Source organism: Oryzias melastigma, linkage group LG9, assembly GCF_002922805.2.
Source record: "Oryzias melastigma strain HK-1 linkage group LG9, ASM292280v2, whole genome shotgun sequence".
Taxonomy (NCBI): domain Eukaryota; kingdom Metazoa; phylum Chordata; class Actinopteri; order Beloniformes; family Adrianichthyidae; genus Oryzias; species Oryzias melastigma.
The window spans coordinates 24,609,675-24,623,252 of NC_050520.1; the positions used below are offsets into that span (position 1 = coordinate 24,609,675).

Sequence of the window (13,578 nt, forward strand, 5' to 3'; positions counted from 1 at the left end):
ATTTGTATCTTTTTTCCATGTCACATAAAAGAAAACGTATGCTCAGAGATTACAATCCAATTTTTTTTTTTAACAAAATATCTTTACTTTCCAATTCCACCTAAAAGAAAATCACGTCAAAATCTTAATTCTATTTATCTGTCTAATAAGAACCTTCATAATAATGTCGACATTGACACAAACACATGCACATTTTGCAGCAATGATATAGAAACAGTTGAGCACCTTTTTTATGCATGTTAGAAATTGTAATCGTTCTGGTTTGGTTTTGTAATAGCATTTATTGCCTCCTTTTAAATGTCGAAATTATTTGATTTGTTTTACAAACAGAAAACAAAAAGTTGATATTAAATTGATATTAAAATAATATCAAAATTATATATACATAAATGCCTTTTCTTTAAAGTGTCCCCAGTTTTGTTGGTTTTAAAAATCAAGCAGGCTACTGGAAGATTTATTTAAAAAGTGTAATTTCCTTAAGCCTATGTATTATTTGAATTCCTGAAACAGATTTCTGAACAATATGATGGTATTTTTATTTTCCCATTTATTTTCTATGTGAAATTGTATAAAGTAACATATATCCCTGCTATTTTTATCTTTTTCTCTCATTGAAGACTTGATTCCTGTTTACTGCTGTGGACCTCCCAATGATTGAATAAAAAGCAATAAACAAAAAAAAATATTATGAAACAGAAAGTAAATGTTTTTTTTATGTAATATATGATTATTTGACATAGGATTTAATGGAAAACTAGATTTTTTCTAACAACTGGCTCCAATCGGGCTTTTAGGAGAACTGCAATATTTATGAATATGGGTATTAAAGCACATTTTTAAATAAGTTGCACTTCAGTCAACGGATAACCCAATGAGTTTGGACTGTTGAGGAAAACGAAAGACAAAATGAGATTTGGTTTGAGGTCATGAGGATGGTTGTGGTCTGTTTCCTGGTCTGGAACTACCCTGATTCCAGCATTCCGGCCCTATGCGCCTCCTAGTGGCCAGCAGCAGAATCTGCAGGGACGCGAAGCAGTTCATGAGAAAGAAGGACGTCCTCTCTGCACGCATTTAAACTACCTCGAAAACTTTTTGAGAGCTTCTGCATCTGATCTAGTTTTTCTTGGGGTCCGGTCTGTGTTTTTATTTTCCAGAGGTCGCGTTCGTGAGCTTGTTTATTGACTCAGTGCGTCTGATCCCGCAAGAAAACGTCTTTCTTTCATGACATCTTTTGTAAAATTGGGTTAGGAGGAGGAGCAGTGAATCGTGTGTTTAAGATTTTCTGTTAAAACGGAAACGTGGCTTTGTCTGGAGTTCTTCCAGTATTATTTGTCCTTCCTTTTTCATTTTTTCTCCTCCTCCTTCCTCCCTTCATTGTGACCAAGTCTTAGATGGCTCATTTTTTCACAGACATATAGTAACTTTCAGCCTAAAGTATCTCCTCTTTCTTTTGAACAGGAGTTGCCACCATGCTGTCTGGGACCCTCCCCATCACAGAGAGCCTTTCTGCATCTTTATCCAGTGTCACTGTTGTCCTGTTTCTCATTGCTCTTGGCTTGATGGCCATCAAAGTACAGAAGAGCCGTAGTTCTTCCTTCAGTGTGCAGGATGACTCCCACATGGACCTCACAGCGTTCCCCTCTCCTCCTGGCCCCACACCGTGGCCCATTGTTGGAAACCTGTTCCAGCTGGGGAACCAGATGCATCTTTCTTTAACGCTCTTAAGGGTCAAGTATGGAGATGTTTTTAAGGTATGTTTAACGTTTTATATTTGCACCACTCAGAATAATTTAGGGATATTTACGTATGTGCTTTTCTTATTTGGTCTAAATCTTAATTAAATATGTTAAAATTCCCTTTCATGTTACTGATAATGAAAGAGAAGAAATACATTTTCTACACCAAAAATTAAGACGATAATAATGATTGCCACAAAAAACAAAAATTGACCATGTCAATAGAGAGTATTTGCACTATGGAATGCAATGGGTTCCACTCTTCCAAAAGTGCTGCATGCAGTTCTGCCAGGTCAATTGGGGGTGGGGTACGATCATCGAGTCCCTGAATCCAGGGGCGCCGCTAGGGATTTTGGGCCTCATGAAAAAATGTTTATAGGGCCCCTAACACAGAAGGAAACTGGCATTAGGGCCCTCCCCCAGTCTGGGCCCCTAGAATCAGCCACCTTTTCAGCACCCCTGCCTGGATCCATGAACAGAAAGTTGGGAGTGTGCTGATGGAATTGCGGCATGGTTATCGTTCTATGATGTCTCTGAGGTAAGAACCTGCAGTGACTGGTCCATCTACAACAGTGGTAGCTAACTAGTGGACCATGGTCCACATACGAATTTGACGCAAATCTAATATGATGAGTGTCTCCATTTTAAATGGTGCACCTCTTTTCATCATTGGAAAACATTCTCACTCCCAACTTATCAATATGGACACATATATGTGTCAAAAAATGATCCAAAACATCACTTTTGAGGTACTGGGTACCCCCAACTTGTGGGGTTTTTTTTTGACATGCTGCCTGTTCCCATTAAGGCATGGGTCTCCAACTCCCTGGGACTCGTACCGGGACCCGACCAAGGGTCACTTGGTACCAGGGTGCAGACAGGAAACAGACCTTAACTTCAAGTCATTTTTTTTCCAACTGGACCTCTTTAGATTTTAGTTGAAGACCCTTGATCTACAACGATCAAAATGACTGGTGATACCTGCCCAGACTCTTGCACCTGCTCCACAAACGTGAGCCCTGAAGACCATGTTGACTTCAACATGTCACTCACCTCATGAGTGATCCAATGCTGATCGGTGATCAGGATGGTAGACCAATGCTACATTATCAGGTCACATGGTGTTGTGCCCACTACAAACCTTCACGGCAGTGTCTTGGTGTCAGTGAAGTCACCTGCAACGGTCATCTGGCATTAAAATTGAACTGTAGGAGTCGATTAGAAATAGTTTGTCTTGAAACCCTAGTACGCCTCACATCTGGTAAACGGGCTTGAAGCAGTGTGGTATTTGCAAAATGATGTATGAGTGCAGCAGATGTCTGAGTGCAGAGGTCCTTGGGCACTGGTCATGGTTGTGATCAGTCATTGGGAGAGCTCCACTCCTTGGTCTGTCACAAACTCTGCCAGTAGTGCTGTATCTTGATGCAAGTCTGCTGATGTGACTTTGAGACTCACCAAGTTCACCTTAACATCCGATTGTCTTCCACCAATTCAAAGGTGCTATGGCTATTATCCATTACGCAACATTGTGTGTTCATGGCTGTTTGAATGATGAACTTGGAATGACTCACTGGCAAAATCCGCCTTTTATACCCAAAAAATGTTGAAATTGATGCCACATTGAAAATGCTTTTCTTTTAGATTTTTGGGCATTTGACCCCAATAAATAAGATACACTTTACACATTATCTGGAAAACACAAAATGAGGTGTGCCTATCACCCCAATGCAATTATCCCCAAAATCTCTGACATGAAACCAACAGTTTATATGACATCCATGGAGGTTTTCACAATATCACTAAGTTGTTGTGAGTGGTGTAATTTTACTTCCAAATATCATTGAGGAGTTTTTATATTCAGGTGTTTGTTTTTCCTGTTTTCTCAGTTGCGTCTGGGTTCATTACCTGTTGTTGTCCTTAGTGGGTACAACACCGTCAGACAAGCACTGGTCCGTCAGGGAGAGGACTTCGCGGGTCGACCTGAGCTCTTCACCTTTTCTGCAGTAGCTGATGGGAACAGTATGACTTTCAGCGAGAAGTACGGACCTGCGTGGCTGCTCCATAAGAAGTTGTGTAAGAACGCTTTGAGATCTTTCTCCCAAGCGGAGCCCAGAGGATCTGGGGCCACCTGCCTCCTGGAGGAGCATGTGTGTGCTGAGGCTGTGGAGATGCTAGAGATGATCCGGGAAGAAGCCACGAAAGCAGAGCTTGACTGTGAGAGGACAGAAGGGGCTTTTCAAGGTGTAGACCCGGTGAAACCATTGGTGACCTCGGTGGCGAACGTTGTGTGTGCCCTGTGCTTTGGAAAAAGGTACGACCACAACGATGAGGAGTTTCTCACAATCGTCAACATCAACAATGAGGTCTTAAAGCTCTTTGCCGCGGGGAACTTGGCCGACTTCTTCCCTGTCTTCCGCTATTTTCCGAGCTTATCTCTGAGAGTGCTGGTCCAGTACATCCGCAGGATGAATGGATTCATGGAGCGCAGGATAGAGGAACACATGCACACCTTTGATAAGGTAAAATAGCCTGCAGCCACACTTTCAGACAGAATTAGATCAAATAATGTGCATTTTAATTTTGCTCCTGCTACTGAGGCAGTGTTATTTCATAAAGAGAATTTGACCAAAACTTTGACAATTTTACGATTTGTTCTCTTTATTATTATAATTTTCTTGCTCCATTCACTGCATATCTTCCATGACATGCAGATCATGTTTCATCCCAATGTAATGTTGTGGATGGCGTGACTGGACGTGTTGTTTTCTTTGGATTTGTCCCACTCATTTGCCTTGCCGCTATTTAATCTGGCATTGCACTCATACAGTACCAGTAAGGGGTAAGACTGGCCAAAAAAATAAACGGGGAACAAAGACGTTCCCGGGGACAGACTTTTGTTCTTGTGCAGAGTGGCTAAACCGTTCGCATGCACCCTAATTAGAAATTAGCAATTTAGCGGGAGACGCGTGTCCTTCCATTAAAGTTTCTTTTCCCTTTTGTTGTTATTTTTTTTATTTGCATATTTTAATTAAACTTAAAGATCATGCATGTGATAATTATATAAATTATATTGCATTTTATAATCTATTGTGTTTGTGTGAATGCAGAATTGCATCCGGGACATTACAGATGCCTTGATTGCTCTTTGTGAGGACAGAGAAAAGTCTAAGGAGATGAGTCTGCTCTCCGACGATCAGGTCGTTCACACTGTCATAGACATCTTCGGCGCAGGTTAGTCCAAAAACTATTAGCATATCATTGTCATAGTGTGATGTTTTATCGTCAACACCAACCCCTATGTTTGTACCTTGCAGGGTTTGACACCATCATTGCTGGGTTACAGTGGAGCCTCTTCTATCTCATTAAGTTTCCTGACATCCAGCAGAGAATCCATCAGGAGATAGGTGCTGCATTCTGTGTTTATATGACAAATCACTGTTGTGAATATATTGCTATCTACACTCTTTTCAGTTGTTTGGAAGAGTCAGCCAGGTGGTTAGCTGACCGCTATGTTCACTGTCAACAAATAATTACTGGATCCTATTAAAATAGAAAGAATGTACCCTGCTTTAATTGAGACGCCCCCAAAGCCAAACTCATGAATGAGTCATAGTCTGAAAATAGAAGGTTGCTCATTAGAGATTCCAAGTGGGACAGTATGTCTTTACAGAAGGATTTTTGCCATAGCAAAACTATAAACACTAAAAAGAGGTGCTTTTCAAGAATACTATAAAATAATTTAGAAATGGCATCAATATACATTTAAACATGGTTTTCTACACTGACAATAAAATTGAGGAGGTTTCTCTTCAGTTTGGACCTTCAGTTTTGTACTTTGTCAACCGGTAGTCCGTCCGTCCATCGATCCATCTAACCCTGGACAGGTTACCAGTCTGATAGTTTCAAAGATAGCTTCATCAGGACAGGTATTTGATAAGAGCTAAAACTCAAAATATCACAAAAAATGATAAAAGCCTAAATTAGCCAAAACAGCTAGGATGTAAATGTTAACCGAACTTTGAAATAGCCTAAAAAAAATAAAAAAATAAAAGTCTAAATTAATCAAAAACAGCTAGTTTGTAGCTGAAATATTAGCTGAAGTGCAAAATAGCCTAAAAAAATCGTAGTAAATGCCAAAATAGTCCAAAATGCTAGCAGGATGCCAATTTTTAAAACTTTAAAAGTGTAACTTTTCAACATAATTGTGAAAAATAAAAAAAAACAGTAATATTATTCTAGAAAAAATCAACTTAAACTTTAACTAACTTTTACTATTTTACTTTCCATAAGAATATATTTTGTCAAAATTATACAAGTTAGAAATGAGTGCAATATGACATTGGGCCATTAACAACAATAAAATAAAATGATCTGGGGGGCCGAATATAATTACCCGGAGGGCAGGATCCGGCCCCCGGGCCTTGACTTTGACACATGTGGTCTAAAAGCTTGGTAAATATGACTTGATATTTATCTCAATTTGTCTGACTTAAGTTATGGTTGTGAGTCATATTGGTGGTCACCACATTTGTTTGACCAATCTGAGTTCAGAGCTTCATGACTTATACCTTCACTGTGGGAAGCCATTGGGCTGCAACCAACACAATTCATTAGTTTGACTCTTCCTTAATGATATTTGACTTTTATTAATTAAAAGATTTAACTAAGCTCTAAAAATCTAGATCTGATTGTTGTGTTGGTGTACATTTTTAAAGCATCCAGCCAAATCCCATCCAGCAGAGGGCGCTACAATGCTGATGTGTTAATCAAATTGTATTTTTTGAGCTAAAAAATACACAAAGCTAATATTTAGCAACTCTTTGTAGACATTGTTTGTAGGTGTCAGGAGTAAAAATAGAAGTTGATGCCCTTTTCAGTGAATCATTTGTATAGAGCAGGATGAGCATATGTCGTCATGGTGCTAGGATGCTTGGATGCTGATGTCTTATTCGCATTTTTTTAGCTCAAAATGACACCAAAATCTTACTTATTATTAGATTAGTCTACTCTTTGCAGACAATATTTTTGTTTGTGTCAGGGGTAAAAATAGCTGCATGGTAACTTGCTGAGTCAACAGAAACTGAAAGTTTTTTTTTTTTGACTAGGCAAAAGTGAGTTCATTTAAATTCGTGAAAATTCAAATTAAATGAAATTTAATAAAAGACCTCTGAAGAATTGTATGGCTTATTGAGGCATATTAAGGAAGGAATCGTTTCAGTGAAAACAATAATTGAGTCTCGTCAGTTTGAGTTATTACTCTTGTAAGGTACTTTGCTCTTGTTCTTGGCTTCATTTCCATGTTTTTCGGCTGTTAGTGAACATAAGTGGGACTCGGAAACCTTCTCCTTCAACAATAAATTGGTTGTTTGCTTCTTTGGGTTATTTAGGGAGGCAGCCCTACTTAAGAATGTGGTAGATATGTTATATGTTTGGGCTTGAGTGTTTGAAGGATTCACTGACTTTTACTGAAAGTCACAATGAACTTGCTTGGTGACTTTGAAGAAAACATTAAAATAACACAAGTCTATGTCTCAGTGAATGGAAAGGCTTCATAGTACAGCAAATATGAGCAGCACATACAGCTGGGTCAATGCAGTTTCTAGTACTCTTTCCTGAACAGGCGCAATCCGACGGCCAGAGAACCCCACAAAGGATCGGTCCAAATTGCTGACGCCAGACTCACTTTTGAAGCTGGCTGACAGAACTGGTGTTGTCTGTTCTGAAGCACTTTGCTGTGTCACGGCGAGTGAAAGGGGAGTGGGGGACACAGGAGAAATCAGGAGAGCGTTCCGGAGAGACACAAAGGCGGAAACACGCAAGGGACTGAAAGCACAGTTTAGCAACTTATCCAGAAGAATTGTTGGAGCAAATTAGCAAAGGGGTTGATTCCTTTTTCATCCTGTTGCAGTTAATTTCAATAGAACAGGATGAGCATTCGTCGTCACATAAACTTTCTGTTCTTTGGGAAATGTAAATTAAATACTAAGATGTGGTTACAGCTCGTCGTAACCACTAGTGTGTTTACCCGTTGGCTGCTTTACTTTACTGCTTGAGATGCTGTTCTGAAATGTTGTTTTGCAACAATAGGTCTACATCTGTGAGAGATTACAGGATTCCCACAGGGAAAGACGAATTTCCGTTTTCTTGGCATACAAACACCCGAACATGCAGAAATAAGTGTTTATATGTAGAGCTCTTGGCTTTGTTTTAAAAACATCACTGAAAAAAAACCTGTAGTGTAAGCAGTTGAAGTAATATGTTTTTTAAATACTGTTTCTCCTTTTTAAAGGAATATTTTAATCTAAACTAAAAGGAAAAACATCCTTTACATAGTTTTAAAGGATATAATTAAATGATTGAATTTTAAATGGGTGTTGACGTACTCTTCTTCAGATGAACACATTGGAACAGCAAGAATGCCCAGTTTTTCTGACAAACCTAAGATGCCTTTTCTTGAAGCGTTCATCTACGAGGTGTTTCGTCACGCTGCGTATGTCCCTTTCACCATACCCCATTGGTACGACTGGCATGTTTTTTAAAAAACAAATATTTGTATAATAAGTTATTTGTAAAACTTACTGATCGTTTTTTATTTTTTTATTTTTTATCTGAAGTACCACAAGACACACAACCCTGAATGGCTACTTCATTCCCAAAGACACTTGTGTTTTCATCAACCAGTATCAGGTCAATCATGATATGTGAGTAAGCCCTGTTCATGCTTTTGTTGTTGTTGAGTTTATTAGTTGTTGATCTGTGTGTCCTTCTCTCCGAAACAGAGATCTATGGGATGATCCGGACCAATTCCGCCCCGATCGCTTCTTGGGTCATTCCGGACAACTTAACAAGGAGCTGACGGAGAAGGTACTTATCTTTGGAATGGGAAAGCGGCGCTGCCTCGGTGATGACTTTGCCCGTTTGGAAATGTTTGTCTTTCTTGCCACTCTGCTCCACGGACTGCGCATGGAGAACGTTCCGGGTCAGAAGCTGGATCTCAGCACCGATTTTGGGCTCACCATGAAACCTCACCCATACAAGATTATAGTCTCCTCCAGATTTTAGACTTGTTTAAGGTTCAGATTGACAGAAATGTAGTTCACTGAAGTATAGTCGAGTTTTCTTTATTTGGTGAAAACTCAAATGTAAAGGAAAATATTGTATAAACTGAAAAAAGGGATGTTCTAATCATATTCTCTGTGAGTCATTCAAAGTGTCTCACTATATACTTTTGAAAATTTGAGAAATTTCCTTTTTTACCACATGGAAAATGAATGTAACTTAACACATTTTAAGCATTTTTCCAAAGTCATGAAAACCTTTCGAGAAACTTATATGACAAGAATCTTTATCATTGTTATCTTCACTCATTTTCTTTTTCTTGGTTCAACTTTTCACCTTTTTCTCATCTGTTAACACTCTTTTATAATCAAACTTTGGCATCTGTACATGACAAATAAGAAGGATTTAGGATGTTCAGAAAACCCTGGCTTGTGCATAGTCATCTAAACAGTCATTAGAGAGATCAGACATAGATGAATGAGTTAATCAAAGACTTACTGACTCTACATTTTTAGCTTGATATCCTTTAAAAGCTCAGAAAGCCTTTGCTGTTTATATTCCTGCAGCATTGGTTGTGCAGTTCTGTAGTTTTCAGTGATGAGCTTCTCTTTCGTCCACAGCTGAGTGAGGACACTTAGCTGATGTGTTAGAAATTAAAATGCAAACATGAGAGTATACTATTGGTGTTGCACTAATATATATTTTCCAAGCAGCTGCAGGCTGTTTAGCATATGCTGAGGTGATGTCAGAGGTAGTTACTGTTTATAAATTTGTTTTTATCACATATACGATTAGATTTCTTTTGTTAATTCACTGTTAACCCTTTTAGCTTCCATCAACGTTTCTAAGCTAACTCGATAAATGTTGCCACATGATAAGCTGGACATTTACAAATGTCACTTTTTCATTTTGTCTGTCATCCACCAACCCCGCACCCTCCTGAAGTTCTAAATGTTCTGTACTGCGAAGAAAGGCACTTTTACTGTAAACGCTAAATATAAAGACGGCAGATGTTCGATCCAGAAAGGGCTTAAGCAGAACTACTTGAGAAACATTAAACAACTTGTTGTTCCAGCAGCTTCATTTAGCAGCTGTTGGATAATTCCAATCCTTATTAAGGCAAGGGAACTGAATTTGTATGATACTTTTAATATACAGAGCAGTACAGTACAGAGCTGCAAAAGCTTTTGGAGCATACAGAAAAGTTAAATGAACATATAATAATAATAAAAAAAAACATAAGAGTAAAACAAAGAGATCTCAGTCTGCTCATAAATAGTTTTAAAGTTAAGGATCATTTAAGCTCATTGAGAATCCATTATAGCAAATTGGAAAGTGCAGCATAAACATCTTTTAGCATCTTTAGCTTCTTCTCAAAAATAATTAACCTATGAGCAAGACTTTTAGTTATTTACTTGTTAGCATTAGTGCAAAAAATGGTTTAGTGTTACCTGATGTGTGTTTTTTTTTTCTTTTTTTTAGAAAATTTGTGTAGAATTTTGACAGTATTTTTGTAATTTTCTTTTCATGGATACTTCCTTAAACATCACATGTATTCAGGTATCTAGATTTATTCATGATGTCAAATCTGTCAACATTTTTAACAGAACGAATTATTAATGACTGTGCATGTAAGAAGCTGTTCATCTCATAGCACATATTTTTTTATGATACTGTCAAAAATTAAAAACTGAATCAAAAGGTGAAACAATAAGTGTTAAAGTGTTTCTTTCATTATGTATCTATGATAAGGTCTGTTCAGCAATAGCGTGTAAAATAATGATTTTATAAAATCGGACAAATATAAAGACATTTTATAGAAATTTCTGATTTGATTAGTATTTTTAGATGCATTAATCTTTCATATCAAGCAAAAAAGGATGTAAAACAACATAGCTTTAAAATACTTTAAAGCTAAAAGTAAAAATTGCCATTAATCCACATAATTTGCTAATTCTGTTGTCCAGGACTGTAAATGGAATGGAAATAGTAAGTGGAAATACAGTTGTCATTTTTTTATATATTTAAGAAACTGGAGAAATGTTAAAATTTGTCGTTTTGTGGGTAAACTGCTGCAAAAAAAAATTCAAAGTGACTTTATCATTAAAAATCTAACATCTTTGCCCTCTCGTCAATTCTCTCCTCAGTTTACATTGAAGTGGGTATTTTATGGTAAATAGATTTATGAATTTTCCCTGTAGAATTTATGTTACAAAATTATGCAAAATTAAACTTGGGTTCCTGTGTTAAACTTATAAGATTTCTGTGTTTTTCTAAAACTATCCATTTTCTAAACTTGCTGTCCTCCCATCTGGGGTCACAGGGTTGATGGAGCCTACCCAACTACCGGGTAGTTCACCAGTCCTTCACTTGGCCAAAACAACACATTTATTCTAAAATTACTTTTTATCCATCTATTCTTCACTCTTGAATGCCCATGTGGGCTTTTCATTTCTTCAGAGCTGCTGGACTCAGGCCACGGATTCTTGTTGTTTCACCATGAATAAAAGAAGTGCAGACTCACCCAGCAACTGATTTTCAATTTGCCACTTCAGTTACAGACGGGGCCCTGTGTAGTGGAGACTCACGCACGCAGCATCCATTAAGGAACAGCAATCAAAGCTCTGTCAGCAACTTTCTTCATGATATCAGGCCTTCATCCATGTGATCAAATGTAATCTTTGAATTGCTTTAAATAAAGTGATGAATGTTAAAGAAAATTTTCATTTAGTATAACAGAAAAAAAGTTTAAACTTGATTAATTATAGATGACACGCAGTTCAAACATCCCCATCGTCCACTGTTTGTCCAGATTTTAACCTCATAATCACCTATCAAAAAAGACAAAAAACAATAATTTTTAGATAAATCCAGCAGACCACAATATTCAGTCTTAAAAAAACATGTTTTCATGCTTCAAACCGGTGTATACCTCCTTTAGTTGAGCAATTTCTTTGCTTTCTACATTTCGCTGAGCATTGTTGGTGATAGCTTTCACTCTTGTTGCATATCTGTGAATTTAAGCAGGATCAGATATCATTTACCAATTTTCCCAATCACGAAAGATAAAAAGTTTATTGGTTTTCTCACATAAGAGATGTGAGAGTCTCGTCTAGATTTGACTCTGAAGGGGAGATGTTGACGATCATCAGGGTTTTGGCATTTCCTCCTAAGGAGTCCTGCATCACCTGAGAGAAATACACTGGTAATTCATTTTTTTCACTTTACAATTACCAAAGACAGTCAAAAAGAAAAAAAATACACAATAAAAGGTAGGTTTTTGTTTCATGACTACCTGAGTCAGCTTGCTGTTCCTGTAGGGCACATGAGGCAAGTCAGCTGACAAGGCTGAGATCACATCACCGAGGGCACTCAGGGATTTATTGATAGAGTTTGCCTCCTGAAAAGAGAAATAGCAATTTTATTTTAATTCTAATGCACACACCACTTGTTGGTTAGGTTAAGGCAGAGGTCTGCAACCTGGAGCTCTGGAGTCCCATATAGCTCTTTTACTCCTCGATTTTGGCTCTCTGGTTAAAGAAAAATAACGTTTTTACTTTAAAAAATAGCTGTAAAGTTAAAATTAAGTAAGCATTAAAGAAAAAAAAACAACATAAGATATTTATTTTTCACCATGTATTAAAGAAAATCAACTTGAGGTCACAAACAGAATTAATGTACATTGAATTATCAGGGAGATTTCTACTTTTGTACAAATCAGAGGATTTGAAGTGTGCCCTATGGTTTGAAAAATATGATAAGAGCAGTGGCGGACATCGCAATTTGGGGGCCCCATGCGAACGATAATAGGATGGGGCCCTCTGAAGTGGTTGTTTTGATTATTTATTTTTTTAAAATAAAAGTAAAACATAAGAAACTTTATTTCTTTAAATTGTCATGTTTTACTAAAGAAAGTATAAGACACTAAAAAACTTGAATAATGGAGCAAAACAATACCCTTTGGAGTGGTGCCAAAAAAAAATAAAAGTTTATAAAATTTTCTTAGAAGGACAATTTTCTGGCCTTCTTTTTGTCTTTTCTCTTTTTTCTTATTTTTTACTTTTTTAATGAGTTCCTCTGATTCTGTTCTTGTTCCTGTTTTGTCTTTCTTCGTGCACTTTTGGAAACGTAGCAACTCATGTTTCCTTTCTTCTTGATTTTTTTTCCTTTTTTCACAGTTCTTTAATTACAGTTTTTTCTTTAATTTCTATTCAAACTCTTGGAAGAGTCCATTTCTGTTGTCTAACTTTCTGCTGGTGCAATAATATTTCATATCTGCAGATTTACAGGGGAGGTTCAAACATCTTCACGGGTGGATGCCAATTCATTTTTATTTCTTTTATTATGAGAGAGTTAAATGATGATGAGGGTGAAAGTTATTTAATAATATTTATAAATATTTAAAGTCTTCAACTTGGGCCCCCAGGCGGTCGCCTACCTTTTCCTAATGGTAAGTCTGCCCCTAAGACAGGGGTCGGCAACCCAAAGTGTTGAAAGAGCCACTTTGGACCAATACAATAAAAACCAAATGTGTCTGGAGCCGCATAAATTGAAACGGCTTATATAAGTCGTACACTGTAAGTAACACATGAAGAATGTGTCGAATATAGGATTATTTCTCCTGCTGCGCGTTCTAGTGTCATATAAGCTACATTTTAGGTCTCATCACAAGTTGGTGAGACATTGCAGCGTTAAGTTTATCTAACAAAAGCTGAATAGCCTCAGAATGAACATTTGAGCTTAAATTTTGACATCCCTCAATGGCAACGAGAGGGGGTCCTGA

General features: G+C 37.4%; 2 protein-coding genes across 4 annotated transcripts in view; one reads left to right on the forward strand and one right to left on the reverse strand.

Annotated features, from left to right (window-relative positions):
- LOC112148153 (cytochrome P450 1A1) lies at positions 1–10,590 on the forward strand. 3 transcript variants are annotated; one of them, XM_024274986.2, is made up of 8 exons: positions 1–1,186; positions 1,459–1,751; positions 3,623–4,255; positions 4,844–4,967; positions 5,051–5,140; positions 8,130–8,253; positions 8,351–8,437; positions 8,516–10,590. In XM_024274986.2, exons 2-8 carry the CDS (start codon positions 1,470–1,472, stop codon positions 8,796–8,798), a joined length of 1,623 nt encoding a protein of 540 aa, XP_024130754.1. In that variant the 5' UTR covers positions 1–1,186; positions 1,459–1,469; the 3' UTR covers positions 8,799–10,590. The 3 variants fall into 3 exon arrangements, with proteins under 3 accessions (XP_024130754.1, XP_024130757.1, XP_024130758.1); XM_024274989.2 differs by having other exon boundaries at positions 1–1,133; XM_024274990.2 differs by having other exon boundaries at positions 1–1,128.
- Positions 10,591–10,636: 46 nt separating this feature from the next.
- The window catches only part of si:dkey-96l17.6 (kinesin-like protein KIN-14I), a 6,464-nt gene continuing 3,522 nt past the window's right edge, over positions 10,637–13,578 (reverse strand). Inside the window, exons 4-7 of the mRNA XM_036213622.1 lie at positions 12,091–12,195; positions 11,886–11,983; positions 11,728–11,806; positions 10,637–11,626 (exon numbers count right to left, since the gene is read on the reverse strand). Coding sequence (XP_036069515.1) covers positions 11,576–11,626; positions 11,728–11,806; positions 11,886–11,983; positions 12,091–12,195 — 333 coding nt within the window. The 3' untranslated portion in view covers positions 10,637–11,575. The remainder of the gene's footprint in view (positions 11,627–11,727; positions 11,807–11,885; positions 11,984–12,090; positions 12,196–13,578) is intronic.

What these genes read in the sequence shown, in the direction of transcription:
- LOC112148153 (XM_024274986.2), top strand. Translation starts at nt 1,470, where the DNA reads ATGCTGTCTGGGACCCTCCCCATCACAGAGAGCCTTTCTGCATCTTTA. An exon ending in ACATGCACACCTTTGATAAG is followed by an intron (nt 4,256 to 4,843) that starts GTAAAATAGCCT and finishes GTGTGAATGCAG; the next exon opens with AATTGCATCCGGGACATTAC. An exon ending in CATAGACATCTTCGGCGCAG is followed by an intron (nt 4,968 to 5,050) that starts GTTAGTCCAAAA and finishes TGTACCTTGCAG; the next exon opens with GGTTTGACACCATCATTGCT.